We start from the raw sequence: 26113 nt of genomic DNA on the forward strand, positions 1-26113 counted from the left end.
TCTTCAGTTCATTTCTATTCATTGCTTTTCATTGCAAAAATCACACCTGCTGCACGTGTTCTTACGTTATTATGTAGGAGTCTTAACATCCTGTATTATGTATTTCTTTAGCGTTTATTGAAATATTAATGTTTGATAATCTGTACTATAATTGAAATATTAATGTTTGAGTTATACATATTTATGATGAACATAACTATTTTCACCAATACAATGGTTAGGTTGAAAAAAATATGCAAGAAACGTGTTAAAACAGCGAGCAAACTACCCAAATGATGTGTTTATAAGACAGAATCATTCCGTTTAAAATTTGGGCGATTTTGAAGAATATGATTGACTATTTTTCTATTTGTCTATTAGATTAACCTTACTATTTTCTTTTTTCTTCTTTTGGCACAACACACCGACCGTTTTCGGCCAAGGCTTGCGCCTATAACCACCAGTGGGCTTTGGCTTTCAGTGACTTACAGGGTTTTCCAAGGATTCTCATAGTTGTGGCACACTTCCTTGAATCTTTCTTATGGTAAGTGAACTTAATATGATGGAAATTGGACTCCATGGTACCCTTTTTGGACAGGCTTCTTGGAAATTCCTATTTGATATGTACAACACGGGTGCTACAGAGTCCAATTCTTGTTACATTAAGTTCGTTTCACTTTAGAAAGGGTAAATAAAGTGCTCCACAGCTATGAGAACTCCTGGAAAACCCTGTATTGATTTTACCCGTTGCAGGATAGTCAAAAGCCCTACTTGTATGGGGGTACGATCCAATCGGGGCTTGAACTCACCACGGAAACGTGGCTAGTTCGTACGAGTTGATGATTGAACCACGAGACTGGATCCTAACTAGCTCTAAAAGAATAAAATATAATGCTCTCGTTCCAAACCCATACTTGAGCTTTAAGTTTTAAATCGTTTAAACCGTAAAGTTATGTACAAGTAGATGCGAAAAACATGCAGGCCCAAGCATTAATTGCGTTAAATATTTTCAAGAGCATCTCTAGCTTCCAATTTCAAGTTTTATTTCTTGTAGCAACCTATCAGAAGGAACCAACTTTGCATATGTGATTGATTAAAGAAGCGAAATTTCCAGAGCTTAAACCCCAGTAATTAGTAAGCTTACAGAAAAACGTTCTCAAAGGAATGTCTACTGCTTGTAGTAAAACAAATGTTCTAAAGTGCTAATCAGTTATTTAAAAACGTATTTAATTGACTAACCGATCATTTCGAACTGACAATTCTTTCCTCAACTGCTATTTTTCATTTGGTTTTTGTATTTTCAATGTTCTTGGATGATCTGTGTAGGGTTCATCCTATAAATTGAATGGAATCAAATCAGAATGATTTGTATGGCCTAATTTTTACTCACTTAGTAACTTAGCAAACAAATTATGTTAAACCAACATAATGTCCCATTAAAAAAAAGATAAACCTTTTCTTCCTGCCCAGCACAACAATTATTTCATTAAACATGTTTTGGAGAACATTCACCTTCCCTAGCAAACATAATATTTAGCACTGCCTTTAAAAGCGCCTAGCCCAAAAAGCACCGAAAAGCACGTGTGTGTGTGTCCTGACATTGAATTAATTACCGATCCGCCAAAAAAAACGGCGACCAAAATGTGTCCTCCTCAGGGAGCCGACGAGCCAGGTTGCAACGCTAACGAGCTAACTCCCGAAAGCTACATCCGACGCATTCGATAACATCTGGGAGTTTTTGTCTTCTCTGTTTCGAACCTCATCATTACCCAGTGTGATAATTGTTGTCCCTCCCCGGAACCCGTCCGTGTCCGAAATGGAACTGGCATTAATTAAACGGAAGGTTCGGCAAATTAAATCCCTCACGTTTGGTGTGCTGCGCCTGTGTGGGGCATGAACATCACTCCTGCTGTGCAAATTTCGTCAGCCAACCAGCAGCAGGTTTTGTTTGAATGTTTTTAAACAAATAGAAGGTTTTACACTTTAAGATACCTCATCACAATGTCCCGTGCGGTTGATATGTGTTGCTTCCTTTGCATACTTTAATACAGAAAAAAATTGGCATCAATATGCGTAATGCGAGTCATCGAAACTGTGCCTCCATAACTGTGTACTATCTGCATTTGCAAGCACCACATGACCGATGTACGAGATATGTAGAACTTTGGCTAGAGAAGGGAATGCCCAGTCCCCGTGTCTTTGCAAAAGATGGAACGATGATTGAAAGAAGTAGTGAGCCAGAAGAAACAGAAAAAGCAAGAACAAGATAAGGGGATAAAATGTCCCCCCTTTTTACCCGTACGCCCCTCCCCCGGAAGACCTTCGAAACGGCTAGCTGGGCTGGGATTAGATGGGGAACTGTCCTTAGAACTACTTTTCCGCTTTATCCTTCGGCAGGGGCATTTGAGCATGTTGTGGTGGGGTGGGAATGGGACGAAATTATGTCAAGTATGTGATGGTATTTAAATAATGTCCCTGCTGCTTACCACACCGAAGCAAAGTGGAAAGATACGACGACTGCCTGGGTGTCCGTTCGCCGTTTTCCACACACATATACACACAAATCGATATATGATGGGGGAGTAGGTTAACGCATGAAGCGCTTTTCCTAGAAGTTAAACTTCCCTGCATAAATTGTTTGATAAACTGTGCACAACTTTATCGTCACTAGTGTACGCTAGAAGTATTAGCCAAAGGACTGCGATATTGTTTAAGTATATTAAAGTGAGGATTTGCATCGCTCTCCCCTCTAATAACACACGTTCGATATTGTAATTAATTGTAAATCTTTACCACCACCACCACAGCACCACAGCTAAACTTGTTCCATGTAAAACAAATTAAGTAATCAAAACTGGATCGTGTGTGACACATTAAGCTGATGGTAAACGGGGGAAGCGATGTTGAAGTAGAAGGGTCCGCATCGAACGCGCACCATTTGCGTATGCAACGCGTAAAGATGGGCCCTTGCGTTACTCGCTAGGGGTGCGCTTTTTATTCCTATTTATTACTTTATTATTTCTACTCCCTTTTTCTCTCTCCCCCTCTCTCTCTCTCTCCCACAAACACACACACGTGCTTGGTGGAGGTATTAAATTTACCGAAAGACGAGAAGATCCTACCTTTTTTGTTGTTGCTCTGTTGAGTCCACCTTCTACGTATTCCGATGTGTGCCCTGTACATGACACTCTTGTGGTCGTGGCACGTGCCACACTAGGTCTCTGCTTGCCGGTCCGTTTTATTGGACATAACCGAACGTGACCAGGCATTCGTGGTGTGTGCTGCTCAGTTTTCAAGACCATCCGGGAACACCAGGCGGGATTACAATTTAACGGACCAATCAATTAATGCTGGAAGACCTTTGGGGGAGAAAATCAAAATCAATATTAGTGATGCCGTTTTAGTGTCAACAAGGATGTGCTTAACTTTCATGATTAAGCTGTTCGATGCACTCACCTTCTTGTCGAACGATTTACGATTTTATAATTTACATCCTCCTTTTTTCTGTAGCTGTAATATTTACAATACCCCGAATTTCCTTCTTCCGCCATCAATGCAACACGTTATTGCATGTCTGGCTCGGTTCTGTCTGTCTGTCTGTCTGTATCTGCCATCATTATTTAATAAAGCATTAGAGTGCCAAAAAAAATAATAACGGCATCACCCCACTCATCCCCGAAACTCTCCGAATGTGATTAAATTGACGGATGGTCTACCGGCGGCGTCCCTTCGGAAATGTAAATTTCCCAGACAGCCCCCATATAAACTGTGTGTGTGTACCTACGTGCTGTCGGTCCTCGAGGTAGAGGTGGCGCACCCGCGTTCGTGCGGCGTATGGCGGTGAAGTGCAATAAACGCACACAGGCACACTCGTACCCAGATAGGGGCACCTCCTGTGTGACCAAAATTACGTCATAATTGTCCTAAAAAGGCCGCACGTGGTGACCCTTATAATTTTATCTACCCAGACACGGGACGGCAGAGTAAGGTTTGGAGGTTCCTCCTGTGATTTCACGCACGATAAGAAAGGACATTATTCACATGATTTCGCTTATCTGTTAGGTTTTGTAATATAGCTTCACTTACCTTTAGGGGAGAGGTATCTTATTTTACGTTTATTTTCTTAAAGCACCTTGCTGCTCTGGCTCGTTCCACGTGACACAGTGAAAGGATAGTTCGCCTACTCCGATTCCTTTTGACAGATGAAATCATCTTCATCCCAGCGCCTACCTGGAATTCGATTTATCGCCTACCATTCATCTCGTGTACACGTTTTCCCCCCAAAGCAAACCAAATAGACGAACAAAACAAAACAAAAAAAAAGGTTTGCAAAAGAAAACACGCGTGGAAAACACAACTTGGGCCCGGGTACGGGTACAGTAAATCTGACACTATTTCGACGCGTGACCTAATTCGATGAAACACGAAACAGGATAGATGAAGCAATAACACACACACAGAAAAAAAGGAAACCACACACGCACGGAGAGAAGCACCCCCTTTTGAGGAACGGTGAAATATCGGAACGGCTTAGGAATGTTTCGCACCATGCCCACCGCATTGTGTGCCTGCAGGACACTCCGTCACATCCACTTTGCGGTGAATCAATTGGCACAGGCTCGGTAACTGTAAATGGGACTTCGTTTTGATTATCCTTTTACAACAATTCGGTTTCTCGGCCCTAATCAAATCGAGGTTTGTCGCGCCACCCTTACCGGTATGATCGATTGGTGGTGATGGTGGTGGTATCATTAGAAGGGTTGTCCTTTTTGCCCGCCCAAATACGTACATAAAACCTCACCCCTTGCTTTTTTGTGCTGTGGCCTCTCCCCCGTGCTCGTAATTCGATCGCGATTGTAATTTAATCGTAAATTTATTACAATCGATCGGGCTATCGAGGGAACTCGTGTTTCGTGCCATTTCCTCCCAATCTCTGTATGATTGGAGTTGGCGAAATAGAAGGGTGTAGCACTTATTAAAAAGAGCCTCCACCAGGGTCCCACCAAGGCACTAGCGCGTCCCAGTCGTTCGTGTATTGACGTTGTGCTTTAATTTTATTTTCTCTCTATTCATCATTCCAACCCACCAGGAAGCCTCCCGCCAATTAAGTCCACGCCCACGTGTGAGTGTCTGACAGTCGCTGCAACAAAAAAAAACTCCGAGAAAACAGGGCGCTTGCGGTCCCAAAAGGATGGCCTATCGCGCTTTGCCGGAACAATGACGGTGGCTAGACTTGCCTGATGAATGGACAAAACGGGCCACACGGCGCTCGAGTTCGTTGACCAGCCAGCGTTCGGTATGTATGTGTCTGTCGTGCACAAGGATCAGGATTACCCTTTGGGATACATAAGCTGGAAGAAACTCTTTTAAAAAACGGTGTACCGTTTGTCTCATTGTGCCATAATTTCGTACGGCGGCTGAGGTTTCGAGGAAGACGGAGAGTGACTTCCGGCAGTGTCCCGGGACAGCACCATCTTCGAACGGGAAGTGGCAATTCATTGCACAAGAAGAAAGAGAATGAACGGTACAAAATGCAGCAGAAAGTGCCAAGCCGTGACCGCGCACGTGGCGACGGGACACACTGTCGAAAGGGGTTCGCGCGCGCGATGATGGATGATGGCGCAGAACCCTTTAGCGGACGCAATTTCTGTACACTTCCTGTGGCTTGCGGATTGCGGGTGAGTGAGGTAGGGTTTTTTCCTCAGTTCGACGTTTACTTACTTTTTCTAATGCACCCATAGCCAGGAAGTGAGTACGATGACGGGAACAATGGGATTGTTTGTTAGTAAAAGTGTTTAAAAAATATATAATTACTCAAGAGTTCTCATTGGAAAGATATTGGCGCACTTCAGCAATTCTTACTGTTCCGAGCCGATCTTCTCCGGCAGGCCACGCGAAGGATTGGCTCTCAGAAAGAGTCGCAGGGTCGTGGCGAAGGAGTATCAAACAGCGTACTTTTGGATAGAGCCTTTGATACTTTGCCTACTAACCAGTGCTTCCCGCTAGATGCTTCTGATCCAATGTTTGGGAAGCCTATGCAGATGGAAGGGGATGTTTAGCTTGGAATTCCAGGGACTTTGTCCTATTTCGGATGTTGGAATGAAAGGTGTTTACTTGGGGAACTTCTACGTTTGAATATCTCTTTATTGAAAGCATGGCCTACTTTTATACTAAATTTGACCCTTGCATGTTAACCCGATTATCGGCTCGGACCGGATTGTTCGGGTTTCAAGAAAATATTTTTGTGACGTGAAAGGATTTGGGAGGACAAAACAATGGTTACTTGGATTAGGATCAGCAAATTCGCGAAGGAAGAAATTTATATTCGCTTGCGTAAAGGCCGGGCCATTGATCGTACTCTCTGGTGTAAATTCGATTTTCACTAGCGCATCTGGCGGCGGCTGGAGGAAGCTTTTTTTGGTTGTCGAGGAAATGATCGTGCCGGATCTCTAATTTAAGTTGTTTTTTCATCGTTTTTTGATGCGAAAATGACTAAAATACTTGCACAACATATTTATCTATCAATAGCATAGCTTTTCAGTCCAGTTTAAGTAAAAAACATGGAAAAATAACATATTTTCTGAAGCGGCTCCAAATTGTTTGGCAAAATGCTTCGGTCAGCCGCCGCCAGATGCGCAAGTGAAAATCGAAATTACACCAGAGAGTACGATCAATGTAGCCCGACCTTAACACCTTAAGGCCGGGCTACATTGATCGTACTCGCAAGCGTAATTTTGATTTTCACTAGCGCATCTGGCGGCGGCTGACCGAAGCATTTTGCCAAACAATTTGGAGCCGCTCCAGAAAATACGTTAATTTTCTATGTTTTTTACATTAACTGGAGTGGAAAAGCTTTGCAATTGATACATAAATATGTTGTGCAAGTATTTCAGCCGTTTTTGCAATGGAAAATGATGAAAAAACTACTTAATTTTGAGATCCGGCATGCCCATTCGCTACATGACCAAAAAAAGCTTCCACCAGCCGCCGCCAGATGCGCTAGTGAAAATCAAAATTACGCTTGCGAGTACGATCAATGTAGCCCGGCCTTTACATTAAAACCTCTAAATTTATCCCGGAATAGCAATTCCAAGGATTTCCTATCGATTGGGCAGTACAATCAGAATGTTGCAGCCCGTTCTAGGCCTGGCATAAATTCGTGACCAGTTCCGAGATCAGGATACTTGACCAGTTCTAGACACAATATGAGTATCTGGGATGATCCGTTTAGAGTTCCTAATCAACTCCGTTATAGGTTCACGAACTAGGATAGATTTGGAATAACTTCCAAGACTACGATCTGATTTAATTTCATTTAATTTAATTTCAAGTCCAGTATAGGTTCTATATCAATTCTTAAACCAGAGGCGAATAAATCATATGCAAGCTAAGCGGCCAGAGGTCTCGAGGGATCCCGAATTAAGGAGCACCTCTTCCTACAAGTAAATTTGATTCTCAATCATTGCTCAATTCCTCATACAACTTCCCGTTCGGGACTTTAGAAGAGCCTACATTCGTGTGATCGCTTTAGTGTGAGCGGTTTAATCCGTAACTGTCTTACACTAGGATAGGTTTCAATTCAGTTGCAAGATCAGTATAAGTTCGTGAATTATCTTTGAATCATAATATATTCAGAAGTTCTGTTATATGAAGATGTTCTATTAGATAGGTACTAGAACAGCAGCATGAAAACTATGATAGTAACAGTGACTTACAATCGTATGAAAGCCTCTTTCTTCAAGCCTGGAGAGCATGAGAAGTTCTGGGCTAAGTCTTCTTCTATTTGGCGTATCGTACTACGCAGACCGGCCTTTATAGGCTTTCGAGACTTATTCAGTACCACAGAGCCAATTCTCCAATCCTTGCTACGGGGGGGGGACGGCCTGTATGGGGCTTGACGGGCATGCTTTTAGTTATTTTAGTTAGGTAAAATATTTTGATAGCTAAATTACATTAATAAATATTAAATTGCTTCGAAATTTGCAGATTATTTGGAGGAATTTGACATGTTAAGAAGGCATAAGTCGAGGAATTGTAAAAATCACTAAAGATCGTTATTAATATGAACAATGGAACGACTAACACGATTTTCGGATGATCAAGTCATCTTACTAGGTTAATCCTTTATTCCATTTCAGGAATTTCCCTAATTTCTTTTGTGGCATTTGTGCTCATATTTACAACCTCATTTTAGAAAAAAAAACTAGATAAATAATAGAACAAAAGAACAATTGTTAACCATTTTTATCCTTCAATTCCTCCATCTTACCCCAATGTGCCGAAGTTCAAAGTCAATCGTCCGGTCACATAAGCGAGCCCTGGCATTATTTTGTCATTCGCACCACACAAAGTCCACTCGTCGAGCTGACTGGTGTTTTCCACCATTTTTTTGCTTCTCGCTTTTCCTCTTTTCACTTACCACAAACATCCTGATCGACACACACACACTCACTATAGCCTTTTAATCTCATTCCGCCGGCAATAACTCGGTGCAATTATAAAGCACCTCCATCCTTTTTTTTGTTGTGCCCTAACCCCCCGTGAGAAAGAGCTGGTGTCCTCTGTGCTCGTCGACCCCGTGCTACCCCGTCCGTCCGGTGTTGCATCATCCAGTGCCCCGGAGAAAGCGAACTGGTTGGAACAGAGTTGGAATGCTTGACTATTCACCGCGTGCACAAACGTGCGAGTGGATTCCATTCCAGAACGAACGCCCGGGCGGCAGGAAGAGGCAACCCCAATGGCTTCACAATTATGCCAGCAGGACGACGATATCACACACACCCTTGCCTAGCAGGGGCCTGTTGCTTTTTATTTTGCTGTCCAGCTCAAAGCTCATCCGATGGAAAAAAAAAACTGCTGGAATGATGACATATTGGTTTGCTGTGGCGCGTTTCGGTTTCGGGCTCGAACGAGTCGTTTTGAATTCGCGCCTCGTACCTGTTGTTGCGGCGTTGACCGGTGGTATTTGTGCAACGTTGGGTTTGCCGATGCCACAGGATGGACACCATCGTATCGGTAGACAAAGGTTCACGACGGTGCCCCGTCCCCGTGCGCGAACGACGACGGCATGAGATGGCGCATACTTCCCTTTTTGCGCAAGGAAGCACCTTAATGCGTATGGTTTGTTTCGCAAGCCACGGTACGGCGATGCTGCTGCTGCTTGCTGGCAGGATGTGTGGTTGTGCAGGATGAAAAGGATGGTGGTATCCGGTCGGTCGGGAATGGTTGGTTGGCACCAGCCGCGTACCGTGCATAATTATTGGGTGGGTATGAATATTAAATATGAGAATTGTTCGCATTTCTTAGAATATTTTTCCACGCTTGGTCGTTCGTTTGTCCTTTGCGGTTTTGTGTGGTTGGCACGTGTCGATGAAAATGCCATTTCTAAGGTGCAGGTGCGGGTTTCGCACGAAGGCGAAGGAATTTGTCTTAGAAATGCTGCCAAAAGGGATAAGAATAGCGTAGAAGCGGTGGATCTTCGATCCGAGCTTCAACTTTAAGCAATCGGGTGAAGACGACCCGATCTGAGTGCCAGATAGAATATATATCCTTGCAACCCCGAGTACGAAGAATTCCGGAACCTGTCCTTCTTCCTCACCCCCGGACGTGTGCAATATGAATATGACAGATGACCGGGTTTTATGAGGTTTGTCGGTATATGATAGTGAGGGGTTTGATGAGTGGGGTTTGATGAGGGGCAGCGTGAGGATGTGGCATTTGCATAATCTTTGCACATCCATAAACGGGGGATAAACCGTTCTCGGTATTCGGTGATGAAGGTAATCGCAAAACTCGTCACGTGCTTTGAAGGTACATTTGCGGTACAATGCGTCTTGAGCGTATTAGCACAGTTAGTGGTAGTTATTGATTTTTGGTGCCTTTTTACCACTGACATAGCTAGCGGCAGAAGGAATCCTTTCCAATCGTTACGATAGCTTTCTTGGATTCAGACTCCTTTTTTGCATAGCTCTTCAGTTTGTAAGGCATTAAAAGTATGCTTAAAATTGATAATAAACAATTCAACATTAAACCAATCACGTCTTGAAGCAACTAATGAGGTCTAATGTTATGCGTATGCTTAATGTTGTTCATTTTATTGCCTCATTTTTCGATGTACAAACGCAATTTCATAATCTGTAAGCAGACTGACCCCCTTTTCAAATGGCATTTTGTGATTAATTTTAACCGCAAGCCGGGTAACTGAACGTCGTGCATGTAAGAAATGGTTCCCGGTTGGCAATCGAACCACGTACGACCTTGTGGCAGTCGGCGAGCGACCTAAGCCACTGCTCATGGGAACATTATTCACAATCTTTTATTTGTCGCATTATTTTTTTTTCGGATTTTATCTACTATCTACACGACTGGTCTCATTTGATGCCTTTGGAGAAGAAAGTTCGAATAATGGCGGGTTTTATTTCATAAATTTGAAGGATCAACTAGGGTAAATGTACCTATAGTGGTGGTAGTACCAATAGTGGTGGTATTGCACTAACATGCGGTTCATACGGCAAATTACAAGTAATTAAGTTATTAACGTTAGTGTGAAATGTTCTTTAGCCTTTTACAAAGGGTTTAAAAGTTAAATGGGGCCATTCCGTCACTTAGTGACCAAAAAATCCATTATTTTGTGAAATGTGTCAACATTTTTCAAAATCCTTAGGATTTCATAACGAAACTCATTTTTCTGTTAACGTTCTAAATGACCACAAAACCACGCAATTACTAGTTTTTCAACATAACTGTTATGAAATGTTATTGTTTTACTGAAATTATTTGCCTTTTGACCATATTTTTGCATTTTTAAGTGTTTTTTACCATAGTGCCATTATAGGTACACAAAACAAGCATGTTCCTATAGTGATTATAGTTATAAAATCAATAAAAACAGGTCGTTTTAGATTTTTTCGAGGACATTTTTGACATGTCGTACTGTTTTCACTAAAATAAGCAACATAAATGAGTTTTATGTAGGTAATTTACCAAAAACAGGCCAAAATTCGCTTATATGGCTGAATGAAAAATTGACTTCAAATCAAGCACACTCTTCCGGGTGTAGGTTGACGACAGGTGTGATGCAGTACTTTAGTCAATAGTTTCATTGATCAAATTTATACATTTGTTTACGATCAAATTACGCAAGAAACCTATATTATGGCAGTAATCCTTGCTATTCATACGAAAACAGCTTCGAAACTAAGTTTCATTGATATTATACACCGTTTTTGATGCATCTTTGTTTACCACCACTATAGGAACACAATACGACGACTATAGGAACCATACCTCCATTATAGGTACAACGAAGCAGTCACAAAAATATGTATTTTTTCGTAAATTTGATGTATTTTATGATAAAAATGGTTGTGATTGCGTAGATAAAACATATTTCAATTGCTATGTGTTAAAATATTCAGAAATTGTCCTTTCTGACACTTTAAATCCATTAAAACACATCGGTACCACTACAAATTGCACCACTATTGGTACATTTACCCTAGAAGAGGAGTTCCTGAATACATTCGACTCGATCAAAACAGATCAGCTCTCAGCTGCAAGTGCTTGTTTCTTAAGAATGTCATTTAATTTTATACAGATCGAATTTTTGTGTAATAAATTATAAAAAATCTTTACGTAGAGCTGTTTTTAAATCCTCAAGATACAAAATTACATACATTGAACTACAGACTTTCGATACTTTCTTTGAATCAGTCGAAGGTCAGCGCTTGAAGATGGAACGAGGAAAAACATACATTTAGCAAATGTATAGAAAGTTGATAGTCCACTGAAGCTAGTTCTAGTAGCAGCAGTCTTAACATTTCTCGGCGCTCAGAACTTATTGGTTTAAAGTGCACTCCTTGAGGTCAATTTTTACGTCATTCATTTACGTTTAAATCTTGGTTTGAATAGACGTTACAATCATACAATTTTCCATAGTTTTAAAAAGGCTCTCGAGATATGCATGAGATCCGCTGTTCTGACAACCCTGTGCTAGAGGGATCTTAAATATAAACAATGCTGCAAAATGTCACAAGCAATGTCATAAAAAGATCTGACTGAAACAACATCCATTACAACGCTGCGTACTTTTTTATAAAGACTTTATGCCAATTGGCCACGTCACGTACTCAATTGTCATAATCAGAGGTGATATTCACAAACGATTGGTGTGATCAATGCATGCTGCTGTGACATTTTTGCGACCAGCGCTTGGGCAGTCACTATGTCATGAATTTTTTTTTGTGATCAGTTCTGCAAAACGTCACTGACATAGTCATGGCAAAGCTGGTCTACTGTAATGATCAGATGCGAGCTTCAAACAGTAGTTGAGACCTTTACATCCTTGGTGACATTTTGTGCAATCAACTTTTGGGCAGTCACTTGGTCACGACATTTTCTGTCGGTGATCATCCCGATACAAAATGAGCATGCTTTCTCGCTCTGTTTAACCCGACCAAACCCATGATCATTTTGTTGCCTGGAACCACACGCCAAGTATATTCCAAAAATGTCGTGATTATCATCGACAGAAAATGTCATGAGTGACCAAGAGTTGAGTGCAAAAAAAAGTCACAAAGCATTGGTGATTGGTCCACCAACTGTTTGAGTCTTACTTCTGATCATCTCAGTTGTGTACGTGAGCTGTTTTGAGCTTCTTTTCAGTCATGAGTGTTAGTGACTGAAGCAGTAACATTTGGCAGCACGGTTCACAGCCAAAAGAAGTCATGATTATGCTTGAACCGGCATTAAGCTCAGCTTGTCAGTAAGAGTATAGGGGTTTGACTCAAGCACTCGCACGTCGTGCTCGGCATGTCATGATGCACTTTCATTGAGTATCATCAATGAGCATCAAGCCACCACGGATATGACATTTCATGACATTTTGCAGCACTGATTATAAGTATGACTTGAGAGGATACGGTCATCCGATCATCGTTTGTTTGCTGATAAGTTGCATCTTAAGATAGTTTAGGTAAGTGTTTAGTGAAGTGTTTTAGTGAAGTGAAAATCATTTACAATTTGCAGACGAAATCCACAAATAAGACACTAAGATACTTTCACTAATACGTATCTAAAATTGTTTCTTCTCTTATTTTGATTGTTGAAGTGAACAAAATATTTCCTTTTGAATTTTGATAACTTTAAAGACAACTTTCATCATGCGCGCAAGTAATTGACTTCAAATTTTGAAAGAAAGCGCCCCTTCAGTTCAAGAGACGAAAAGTCGTACAAAACGAGTCATTGCGCAGAAAATTGCTTTCCAGCTAAAATCAATACACCGACCATCATAAAAGCAGACTCCATCTAAAGAAAACATTCGCTACCCGTGACATAGAAAGAGCTCGGCAGCTTACCGCTTCAATCGAAGCAGATCAATTTGCACTCTACTTCATTGCGCCGTAAAGTGTACTTTTACACCACCCTCTCTACCCATTGGCCCTCTTCCCATTCAATACTTAAAGAGGCTTTATTGCGTCCGGTGCGTCATGCGAACAGAACCGATCCTATTCTTGGATTCCCCTTTCTATTTTTCTATCCCAATGAATGGACCAAGAACGAGCGTAAATCTTTTCACTCCCTTCACTGTCTCCCGTAAAAAGGAGGTTACACTCGCAATGGCACTGGACACTTCAAACGCAACATTGAATGCCACTGCAGGGCACTGTGGGTCAATGGGGGAAGAATAAGAACTTCCGGCGGAGTGGAAGTCTCCAGACCTATAATGATGAATTTTCTTTCCCAACTTCGTACAAAAAAAAGCGAAACTACAAACACTGGCGACCTTTGAATTGCTTAATGCTTCAACTGTAATTATTTACAACAAACGATCATGGCGGGGGGAAAACAGGAGTCCTTTGAGTCATTAACTGAGGATATGCTGAGAAGGTGCCTTACAGCACGTACGGGTAGTACGGGGCGTACGAGGCAGCCGTGTAGGCGGCCGTCAGCGGGGCACTGTAGGCGGCAGCGGCCACCGGAGCGGTAGTGTAGGCAGCAGCCAGCGGCGAGGCGTAAGCGGTGTAAGCGGCAGCAACTGGGGCCGTATAGGCGGCGGCCACCGGTGCCGTGTAAGCGGCCGACACGACGGCCGGGGCGGTGTAGGCGGCGGCCACTCCGTTGTAGTTCCGGGCGACGTACTGCGAGCTCTGGGCGGTAACAACGGCTGGTGCGGCGACGACGGCAGCGGTCAGCGGCTTGCCAGCAGCGCAGGCGACGGCGATGGCGACGAAGATGAACACTTTGGCGAACATTTTGTTTGGTGGTGGTGGTGGTTTGGGGTTTTGATGGTTTGTAAAAGCACTGATCGTTTGCTGGCTGTGAACTGTGTCGTTTGCTACCGATGATTGTCATATTTATACTCCCGATTAATTGTAACGTTCCCTCCCCGAAAAAAAACCGCATCTCTTGGGGAGAGGGTAAGAGACCGTGACGAACAGTACATGTATCGCGGTCATCGAACGTCATTGAGGATCGTGAGGGCCGCTCTTAGGATAGTGTCTGGCACTGTGTGGTACTGCGTGGTGCGTAGCATGCGTTTGATTAAGCATTCCAACCTGATCACGTCGTGTGATCGTACGCGGGACGTGCTATATGGTGGCGGCCAACCTGTTGTACGACGGTGTCGGCGGTGACGTTCTGACGCATCCTACTGTGTGCCGGCGCGTTACACAATGTCTGAAAATTGGGTAATGTCACTGTCAACCGGATAAAGTAGGACTACCGTTGTAAAATGAAAGAAATTGATGGCTTTTTGGGAAGGCTGTTTAAATGTTAAATTGAAAGCAAATCGTCAAATAACTAACACTGTTATTATCTAAATATTAAAATTCATAATCAATTGAGCGTAATCTATTGATTTACACGAGATGTTTGAGATGTCTATATAGATTTTTACATGAAAGAAGTAAAACTGATTTACTCATGATCATAAATATCGAAACTAATCGACATTAGATAAGCCTCTGTTGTTTAATTCTGACTACTCAACTGGGTTCAGTTATGTCTGTATTCTACCCTCTTCTCCAAGATCTTTCGCATGATAAAGATTTGGTCAGTGGTTGATTTTCCTTGACGGAATCCTCTTTGAATCCTAGTATGTTTTCTATGGTATTTCTATGGTAGTATGGTGTGATTGACATCTATACGGATTCCGGGATAAAGTCGTAAAGTAGAGGATCCTAGCAACTTTCCCGGCATGGGTTCTAGCTTCGTATGAACTAGTGTTGGGCATTGTGCGCGAGTGCGCACTGTGCGCACAGCACACCTCATTGTGCGCACTGCACAGCACACTTTGTACTGTGCGAGCACACTTCGCACAGTGCGCGCACTTCGCACTTTTCGCACAGTGCGAGCACAATCCGCACTTTTCGCACACTTCGCACAGTGCGGGCACTTTTCGCACACTCCGCACAGTGCGCGCACTTTTCGCACAGTATGAGCACACTTCATACTGTGCGAGCACACTCCGCACAGTGCGCGCACTTTACACACAGTGCAAGAACAGTCCGGACTTTTCGCACACTTCGCACAGTGCGAGCACATTCCACACTTTTCGCACACTTCGCACAGTGCAAGCATGTTTCGCAAATTTCGTGCAGTGCTTCACTTTGTACTGTGCGAGCACACTTCGTACCATGTTACAGGAAGTCAGGTGGTATGGTACTGAGCATATTTTGACAAACCGCCTTTAAGCATCAGCATCAGTTAGCATTAGCGACTCCGATCCGTTGGTGCTACGAGTTCAAGTCGGGGCGAATCAAAGATCCATAAATCGCTTGCACACATTCATACCACACACATGCCCATCGCCCCCCCCCCCTCCCCTTTTGCCCTGTCCCATGTCTTCTCTTCAGTTAATCACAAAATTTGACTAGGGCTCCGAGTGAAAATTGTAATTTTTGCATCAAAACATGCGCTGCAATCGCAAGCCTGCGACGCGAATAACAGTTTTCCCGTGAAACCAGCTGTCTGTTTTATTGCACAATCGCAAAGCGGTGGCTCCGAGTACAAGCACAGACACGTTTCATCTCAGCCAAATTCAAGAGAAACCTCAACCCACTGGAGCGTCGTTTACCTACGACCTTCACAGTTCATAGTTGTTTTCAAGAAACGCGTGCTTGATGTCAGCCGATTTTTCCTGATAATTTCTTCGGCTATGGACCGCTGTGTTGATATTGTGTTTCGGGGCCTTTAAATTTTTGTCTGGGTGTGTTGTATCCTTGTGTTTGTGTAACGGGTTTTCGATCGGGATTCGAAGAGGTCAGGTGTCCGCCAAGTTCATCCACTGTTAGACGAACCCGATGGCTGAGTAAATGAACTCTAAGAGAAAAAGCTGACATTGGTCGTGTGGTCGTGGTCTTTGTGTACGTACCACCATGGTACGAAGTGTGCTCGCACAGTGCAAAGTGAAGCAAGTGAAGCTTGCACTGTGCGAAGTGTGCGAAAAGTGCGGAGTGTGCTCGCACTGTGCGAAGTGTGCGAAAAGTCCGGACTGTGCTCGCACTGTGCGGAGTGTGCGAAAAGTGCGCGCACCGTGCGAAGTGTGCTCGCACTGTGCGAAATGTGCGGAGTGCGCGCACAGTGCGGAGTGCGCGCACAGTGCGGAGTGCGCGCACAGTGCAGAGTGCGCGCACAGTGCGGGGTGCGCGCACAGTGCGTAGAGCGCGCACAGTGCGAAATGTGCACCGCACACTGAGATGTGCGTGCGTGTGCGCACAGCACACCTAATTGTGCTCTTTTTCCCAACATACTATGAACCATGCCCTCCATATGTAAGGCTGAATATCCTAAAACTAACAACTCACAGATAGCCAAGCTCCACTAGTGGTTTTGACAGGCTTAGTCCGAATAATTTTGATAAAGTCGAATTTGATGAGTTTCGTGTTATAGTAGTACACTTACGTTCTTGACCAGTTCAGTTGTGATTCTGTTAGTTTTTGGATGTCTTTTTATTATTCTTCAATCGCCGGATGGCTTTTCGGCTTTTCCTAGATGTTAGATATCACTAACGCGATGCTATCTGCTAATGCTGTTCTAACTGCTCATTAAATTGTTCGTTGAGTAAAAAATAATGCCGGAGGTTCTAGATAGAAAGAAGACCCAGAGAAGAGACTTCACCATTGATTGTTGACCCAGATAAATGTTAACAAAATAGAAGTAATTAGTGACTTTATTTTAAATTGTTTTTTTTTTTTTGACCGAAATGTTTCGACTATCATTTTAAAGGATGAAGTTACTTACTTACTTATCCGGCGCTACAACCGCTTTGCAGTCTTGGCCTGCCTCAGGAGTGTTCGAAACCGCTCACGGTATCGCGCCTTCGTCTGCCAGTTCGTAATCCCGGCCTTAATGGCGGACGCCTCCACGCCATCTTGCCACCTCAATTTGGGCCTACCACGCCTCCTCTGTCCTTGTGGACGGCCTAAAAAGACTTTACGGGCTGGGTCGTCCGTTTCCATGCGTACAACATGGCCAGCCTACTGGAGCCTGGCGAGCTTTATACGCTGTACGACAGTGAGGTCGCCGTACATCTCGTATAGCTCGTCATTATAGCGGCTCCTCCATTGTCCCTCCACACATACGGGGCCAAGTATCCTTCTGAGCATCTTCCTCTCGAACGCGGCTAAGAGGGTTTCGTCAGATTTGGACAGTGTCCATGCCTCAGAGGCGTATGTGAGTACTGGAACTATATAGGTACTATATAGTCCCAGCTTCGTCCGTCGCGACAGGTTCTTTGAGGTGAACTGATTTTTCAGGCTGTAGAATGACCGGTTGGCAGCCAGCATCCTTACGCGCAACTCAGCTTCCATACTGTTGTCGTTGCTGACCTTTGACCCCAGATAGGTGAATTCTGGGACGACTTCAAAAGTGCGTTCACCTATCTGTACAACACGCCTACGTAGATTCGGATTATTTATTGGTGGGCCCGCTGATGTTGCCACCATGAAAGGATGAAACAATGCTGCAAATATTGGAGTTAAATTTTGGAAAAATCTTATAAAGCATTGAACTATGATGCAAAGATTGGCACGGTTTTGCATGTTCTTTAAAAGAGCAAACATTTTTTAGCTCTGTTTAAACGGGAGATAGTGGCTTATTAAATAAAAATTAATTCAGTTCTTTTTTTTTATTTTTTTATTTCAGTTCTTTTTGGAACAATTAATCAATAACCTGAATCAATAGTGACAATGTTGCAATGTTCTTCTTCTTCTTCTATGGCACAACAACCGTTGTAAGTCAAGGCCTGCCTGAACCACCAGTTGGGTTTTGGATTTCAGTGACTTATTGATTCCCCCTTGCAGGGTAGTCAGTCCTTCGTATGGTGGCACGGTCCATTCGGTGCTTGATCCTATGACGGGCGTGTTGTTAAGTCGTACAAGTTGATGACTGTACCACCCGAACGGCCCAACAATGTTCTACCATCATTAAATTATTACAAAGTAATACGGTTTGGTCTTACTATTACTGATGATTTTCTTATATCGTTTTTATTGTGATGCAGTTTTGATTGTATAGTATGGAAATTTAAGAAAAATTGGATAAGTTCGATAAACAGACAAAGCAGTATACGTAAATAGGGACACTTGCCCTGAACATCTCTTTGCTGCTACATACAACACGTTGTATGGGTATTTATTTCCTTCAGCAAAAAAAATCGAGCCAAGCGTAGAAAAAGTTAAAACTTTAAAAGCCCCTAAATTGAGCTAATGCAAACAACGTTTTTCGTATCACCCAATTGTGCCGGCGTGTGTGCGCGCGGTTCCACGAGTGCGTTGATTTTGCGTGTTCTGTTGTGATCGCTTATTCGCTTCTTTCGGCACATGCAAACGCACCACACACACATACACACGCGTGGGCACGCATCTTTCCTTCGTTGTTTTCATTACCTGTGGAGAGAGCCGCGCATCCATGCACAACGGGAGCGTAAGCAAGGGAGCGAGAGAGTCGGTAAATCACAGTGGAGTAGTGTTGGACAAAAAAAAAACTGATAATTACAGTAAATGTGTTTTTTTAGCGGTGATATTATTTTTAATAAATAAATTATTCCAAAACGTCGCAGGAAAAAATTAAAACGGATCATTTGTGTTGGTTCTGCAATTTATAATATATTTTTCTACATCCTTAAACTCCACATTCGGCTATATGTCAGCTACCCGCACCACCATGCATTGCGAGAGGGATAGAGAGAGAGACAGAGCGAGCTTCGTTCGCGACAGCACGCGCCGCGCGACGACGGCTTCGGGCAGACAACACGCACACACAAAGCAGAGCAACGGGAGCACAATAGTTTTATCACTGATAGCGCACGGATGTGTTTTGTGCCGAGCGGTTAGTTTTCCAGGATACACGCGCGAGACTGGTTTTCGAATCATTCTTCCCCGAAGCTGCACTGTACTGAAAACATTGCTTCTCGAGGAATCAAACCGCAGTGAACGCGCGTCGTCTGTGCAAGTAAAAAAAGTAGTGCACAATCGTTGAACAAAACAGTAGAAGGAAATAAAACTTGCACTTTGTTGTTGAGCTCCTTTTCAAATAACGCTCCAGTTTGATGATTTGCTGTCGTTTTGTAGTGTGCAATACGTAAACGGTGATGTTGTAAAAGGTAAACGTGTGACTTCTCCGTCGTTGCTATTTGTTGGATTAATCCTAGCAAGCGAAGCACTTTGTATTGTGCCGTAGTAGTAGTAGTGCGACGGCTGTATTCAGGAGATGCCGTTGCCAGTTTGAAAACGCGTCCTAATTGTGTCCCGCGAAAGCAAAACCAAACCGTCGAATCCATTTTGTTTGTGGTTCCCGTGCGGTTCCCGCGTCCCCCTGTATGTGTGTGTGTGTGCATGTGGTTCAGCTTTTGTATTCCGGTGTTTGTTTTTCGGGTGCGAGATATACTGTGCGTGTAGAGCGTGGTGTGGAAGAATGTGAAAAAACGGAGCGAAATGAAATGAAATTGCTTCAATGCGCTCTGTGCTTGCTCCCCCACGCATTGTGGGTGCTTTTGTGAAGAAAACGGAAGAAGTAGAAGAAAAAACGAAACCTTGTACATGGTGAAGGAGGAGAAGTAATCATGCAAAAGGCATAAAGAGGAGGCGCATTCCAGCGTAATTTGCAAACAACGTCAGAAGCGACGGCGGCAACACACTCCCAAAACCGTGTGTACAATCCGTTATTCCAGAGTGTATGTGTGTCCATCCTGTACGCGTGTGGGTGGCTTAACTGTGTTGTCCTTTGCGAGATCCACAATCTCCTTGGGTGAGTGTTGGTTGGAGTGGTTTTTTGAATGAATTTTTGGAGACGAATGTGAGTGGAGTTTTCGTTCGCGGAAGGCTCTTGAATAGCTTCATTGACTGATTTGGCGAAACGGCTTAAGCAGCAGCCTAACGGCCAATCGCTGGGTAAGTGTGTGGAGGAGGATTATATTGACGTGAAATTGCTTTCGCAGCCCTTTCCTTTGGCCCACCTGTCGATACACCTTCGATGGCTCAAGGCACAGCTTTGTTAGAATCCAGTCAACTGTAACTATGATGTTGTGTTGCCCGTGTTACCGTACCACATACACACACATGCACTGGTGTTGCTGTCAAATGCCATCCAAAATCCATCAAAAACCAACCGTGCGATGGTTTACTCTCAACATTTTGCAACAAGTTTTTGCTACCTTCTGCATAACCGTTTTTGTTGTTTTTGTCTATCTCTAAACAAATAAATCATATCCCGCGTATCATCCGAATTATATGACACTTGGACAGATAAGTGCAATCACTACCTGCCAAAAAAAAAAGGCAGCACTGGTCATGTGTCCATTATCAGGTTGGCAATGTGTGTTGCTAATAGTAACGCACGCCTGGTCACGTTTTGCATTCGCTGGGGAGTTTTTGGAGCCGCTCGTTCGGGGCCAAAGGTCACACCGGCCGACGACCACCTGATTGTTTTCTATCAAACCTACCGAACCCCCCTACGTCGTTTGCCGTCGTTATCTAGAGGCAACGGCGGGAGCGAGGGTTCCCTTTGCGAAATGAATGGACAAGTGCGTGTGTGTGTGTGAGAGAGAGAGAAAAGGAGGTAGAGTGACGCGGACGTTCTTAGCGAGACAAGGCACGAGCGCGAATGTTTTCACCCGGCCAGATAACAACACACCGCCCGTTGTAGATTGTTCTTTTCTTGCCCGGTTTTGTTTATTTCTTTTCTTTTTGAGCACTCTCGTCTCACTGACGTCATAATTTAATGGGCCACGGGGGTCGAGCCCATGTACTGAAATTTCCCTTTCAACTTATCATCACCGCCTACCCACACACACACACCGCCTGTCATCGCCAATCTTACCTAGCTGCTTTGGAACGTCCTTGCCCGGCCTGCTGTGCTGATAGTCTTCACTGTCACAGTGGCTTTCGCAGTGAGCGGCTTATCTACCTTCACGCCTATCAATGGGGAGGGGGTGAGCGGGGCCTCTACCTGTGTGTGCGTGTGGGTGTGTGGATTGTTGTGGCCGGTTCGAAGATCACTTGACGACTTTTTGTGAATGGGGTGGAAACGATAAGCAAGAAGAAGGCGGTCGAGGGTTCAAAGGTTCCCGATCGCTTCTCGTGTGAGTCATGCGTGTGTGATGTGCGGCATCGTGTTATCTCCTGAAGGGTTTTCTGCAAGGGATGAGAGGAATAGAAAGATTATTTGATAATTAATTTGCATATTTACCAACAATTATTTCAATTTTTTGCAGTTAGCTAAAATAACATGTTTGGATCTTTGATGCTGATTTTTTTAAGCTATAAATTACATATTTACGGCTGAGCCGTAATACTCAAAAAATAAGCTATATATTTTACATTGTTTTTTTTTTCATGCAATGCCAATGCATAAATCAGGCAATTACATACATTGAAAGCTTTAGAAATTCTAAAATATGAATATTTTTGGTTTTTGTATCACTGTTTTTTACAGTTAATCAATTCTTAGATCGTATAGAAAAATATCCATAATATCGTTGCTCAGGAAGTTCAGGAGTTACATAAGTTTTTCTCTTTTTATATAAAAAAAATGATAAAATAGGAAAATGTATGTCTAGGCTTCTTTTTAATAAGTTTTTCCAAAACATGAAAAATTGCGGTAAAAACCCTAATTCTGTACTTGCCCATCGAACAACAAGCATTTTTATCATAGTTAGATAGTCTGTTCGATTAACGTTTCATTTGCTCTCTCATTAGTTAGTTAATTAATCCCTCACCGATTATCGGTCTTGTTCAGAACATATCCTTCTGAGCGTCACTGCTTCTTCACACCTCAAGAGGAACAAACACGGGAAGATACAGAAATGAACAACACCTCACAACTATCATGTTTCAACCGTTTCGATTCCAATCATGGCGCAAATTGAAATTGCGATAGGACTCACATTTCTCCCAGTAAAGCGCCTACACAAAACCAATAATGTATCACCCACCAGCACCACCACCACCTCCACCAACATCGTCTTTCTCAAGTTCAAGAGTCGAGACACCAACGCGCCCCCCCTACCTTACTCGATAGAAAAGTTACGACATTCATGATGATGGCGATGATGCTGCTGATGATGATCTTGAAATTGAAGCCATGGGGCTTGTGGCAGTACAATCATCTCGCTACTTATTGCCTTCTCGAGCAACTTGACTGGCGCTTTAAACTGTCTTTCGGGCTTGTCTGGCCTGTGTCCTAATAATCAAAGAAGAGCGTCCAATCACTAACTACAGCACCACCATCCGTTGTGTCTCCCCCGTCGTCACACTGTGCAAATAGCATCGAACACATTTAACAAACACCAAATCTCCGCTTATCATTGCAGGTTCTACTGTTTGATCAAGTCCAACCATCATCATCATCATCGAGACAAGAAGCGCACGTCCCTAAACAAGAGAGAGAGAGAGAAAGCGAGGCGCCAGTCAGTTAAATTATCTTCTCCCCGAAGCGCCGGAGCAAAGCAAATCATCGGCAAACACGAGGACGACAAACGGCAAAGACAAATACGCAACAAGCGGAAGAACCGACCGTCCGTCCAGTGTCATTCAAAAATTCCAGCCCCGCACCACCACCACCACCTCCACCACCTTCTGCGTGTCCGATCTGTCAGTTTGAATGGTTTTTAAATTGGACAGAATCACAGTCCCCGATGGTCTGCGGCGGCGGGGGTCAAAAAGTCGCCAAGATTTCTAATCTCGTTCGTGTGCCATTCGATAATTGTCCGAGTGTGCAATTAATCGATTTGCTTTAGCTGTCGGCGAAGGGCGGCAAACGTGGCGGTTACGATTACACTATTGCTTCGTAGGATCTAATAGTTCATATCCTTTTTGTGCCACATTGCTGGTGCTGGAGAAAAGAATGTAGGACACACACACGCTCAAGGAGACAGCAAAAACGCTTAACATTGCATCGCTTCTTCAGGACTGCGTGTGAGCAGATAAAGATAAGGACTACCCGTCCAGCAGTCATACACACACACACGTACACACTAGCTGCATTCGATGCATCGTAAAAGCATGACGTGTGCGCCACCATAACTGCTTGATGATTGCTCTCCGGGTCCCGTGTCCCGCGCTCGTTCCGGAATGAGACATTCTTACGGCGTCGATGTCATGCACAGGCCGTCTCTCGGTACATTCGTTCGTCCTTTGGACGTAGCGCGCGGTGTGGTGGCTGGATGTTGAGGCGCAAAACAGGGGAACAAAATTATCATCCGCTAGAACATACCGAAGTTGGTGTGAAATTATATAGACTTCCTTTTTGTGTCGTGAACGGCCGGGGGGACATCTCTCGGACCGACAAAACCCCGAGAAAAATTCAACCTGAGTGCAAGTGGGGGGGTAGCGTGTAGTGTGTAGTGGTGGCAGTGAGCAGTCCGTTCTACTCGAGTGAACACAAATTTGCCAGCGTAAAAAGGAAACGTCGTATCATAGTAACCGGGCACACCATGCTGCCGTTGCTAGGACATTTCACCGCTCACGGTGAGCAGGACAGCAAGCATCATCACCGCATCCTTCGGCGGAAACAATTGCCGTCAGCTAAGCGGACGAGTTCCCGCGAACGACGACGCCAGATGATGCTGGGAACGGTTTTGCTGGCGGTTGCCCTCTGCCTGCTCCTCCCAACCAAGACGCACGGTGAGTAATGACAGCATTCCGCTTTTACTATATTTACACTCCTCGTGGGAGGCTTTGGGTTGGAAAAGTTTTTTTGTTTTTGTTTTCGTTTTAGCATAACGTACCGTGCACCTTTATGAACGGTGCAATTGAGCTAATTGGGGTACGTTCGAAGACGGTTCGCGGAACAATGAAGAGAATTTAAGAAAGCATTTACTTCTCCGCCTCCGCGTGGGAATTGGAAGTATTCTGGGGCTCTACACGCGCTTTCTCCAATTGTAAACAAACAATATTATTATTACAAATAATGGGTCGAAACATTTCCAAGAGCTTGGAGGTGTTTTTTTCACAAGCAAAATTGCTTTCATTTCGATTCCAATGAATTCCCTGCCAAAGGAATATGGAATGTGTGAACTGTTAAAATGGTGCAATAAACATTTGATGCTCTTTGTAGGTTAAATTATGCTGACAGCGACAACATTAGCCAAAAGCATCCCTGCAGCGTGATGTTTTCGCGATGAATCAGCACCCCATGGTTACGAATTGATTTGATTATTGCGCTCCTCTCGCCCCGTACTCGGCAAAAAGGAGGATGACGAAAAGATTCATTCAACAACGTCCCGAAGCGGATCAATAAAACATCCTCGCCCAAAACCCGTTCACCCGGTTCGGTTTATTGGAGACACACCGCTTCGTTGAATCGTTGTGATAGGAAAGAAGCATTTGATTATCCTGAAAAGCAACACACACATACAAAAAACCCCTATCCCGGAAATTAAACCTTCCCTGCTCGGATGAGAAGGGTTGGCTCCACTTTGTGTGTGTGTGTAGGGTAGAGTGTAATTCTTTTAACTACTTTCCCGTCGTACGATGCACACTACAAAAGGGACCAAACCGATTAGAAGCGAGTTTTATCGTAACAAAGTTTTGCGCCCTTTAAGTAGCGACCAAATGCACACATTACAATCTTACTCTCCACTGTCAGGACTTGACTGACAGAGGATATTGGAGTAGTAAAAAAAAGCGAGAAAACTTGGTGCGTATCGATGGACGCTCCCTCGAACCACATAAAAATGTTTGCGCGCGTACATTGCCGGGGGACACAAGTGGAGATGAAACGGACACAAGTGGAGATGAAACGGACACAAGATCGAATTCGAATCAAATCGAACAAGTGAAATTAAAGCTGAAAACTTTCCCTGCCAGTATCACACGCTCCCCGTCTCCCTAATCTAACCCTAAAACACATTTTAGCACAATGTGAACTCTGGATGTCCTTCTTTTTTTTTTTTGCACAAGTTCAATTGCCCCTGGAGTCGCGTATTTTGCCCCTTGTTGCAGTTCGATTGACGGAAAGCGTGCCGAGAATGTGGCACCGCGCACCGGAGGGAAACCCCGCTCGACATTGCCAACAAATAATGGATTATTGGTGTGTGAATGGCGGCGCGTGGTCGTGAAATTGAAGCCATGATAACAACTATTTGATTATCTCTCATCCAAAAGCGGATTTTCAAGCTGTGGTAAGCTGTCCGTGAAAAGGGGTTGATTGAACGGAAAGATGGCTAAAATTAAATAAGAAAATTCAATATTTTGTTCACAACTTTTGGGGCAAAATTTAATATTAAACATCGTCCGGCACTACAGGTTGAATTGTGCTCAGGAGCTGAAATAGATGTAGCGTGCATAATTTTAGGTTTATTGCTTTCTTTTAATATATAGATTGATTTTTACTCATCACATGAGCAGTCAAAACTTATTCTCTTACCGAAAAGAGTGAATAAAACAATTTAACATCAAATTGCATACCTCCAGGCGGTTAAGCAAGACCTTTTTAAAACACATTTTTTATCACATTTCCGGTTGCTTTGGTTTCCGTTTCCGGCACAGTTCTGTTGGTTTGACCAGTAAAAACAACGGCAAAACGGGTGGATTAGATAAACTTCCAATGAATCATAATGGTGGTTTTATTTACTCTTTTAGCACTACAACAACGCCAGCTTTACGCCAATCTCGCTTGCTTGCGGGCTTTTGTG

The 26113-nt window shown here is 43.6% G+C and overlaps 2 protein-coding genes across 5 annotated transcripts in view; one reads left to right on the forward strand and one right to left on the reverse strand.

Moving 5' to 3' along the window:
- Positions 1-13763: 13763 nt before the first annotated feature.
- Positions 13764-14320, reverse strand: LOC133393604 (cuticle protein 18.6-like). Its single transcript, XM_061659238.1, has one exon. It carries the CDS (start codon positions 14229-14231, stop codon positions 13872-13874), a length of 360 nt encoding a protein of 119 aa, XP_061515222.1. The 5' UTR covers positions 14232-14320; the 3' UTR covers positions 13764-13871.
- A 4917-nt stretch (positions 14321-19237) lies between these two features.
- Positions 19238-26113, forward strand: part of LOC1279866 (uncharacterized) — a 39512-nt gene continuing 32636 nt past the window's right edge. For 2 of the 4 annotated variants that reach the window (XM_061660992.1, XM_061660994.1), the window contains exon 1: positions 22750-24101. In XM_061660992.1, coding sequence (XP_061516976.1) covers positions 23912-24101 — 190 coding nt within the window. In that variant the 5' untranslated portion in view covers positions 22750-23911. Of the gene's footprint in view, positions 20370-22748; positions 24102-26113 lie in introns of those variants that run through there. The other 2 variants (XM_061660991.1, XM_061660990.1) reach the window with 2 other exon arrangements.

Source organism: Anopheles gambiae, chromosome 3, assembly GCF_943734735.2.
Source record: "Anopheles gambiae chromosome 3, idAnoGambNW_F1_1, whole genome shotgun sequence".
NCBI classification, from domain to species: Eukaryota; Metazoa; Arthropoda; class Insecta; order Diptera; family Culicidae; genus Anopheles; species Anopheles gambiae.

Excerpts from the sequence above, each read along its gene's own strand:
- LOC133393604 (XM_061659238.1), bottom strand. The coding sequence starts at position 14,231 with ATGTTCGCCAAAGTGTTCATCTTCGTCGCCATCGCCGTCGCCTGCGCT.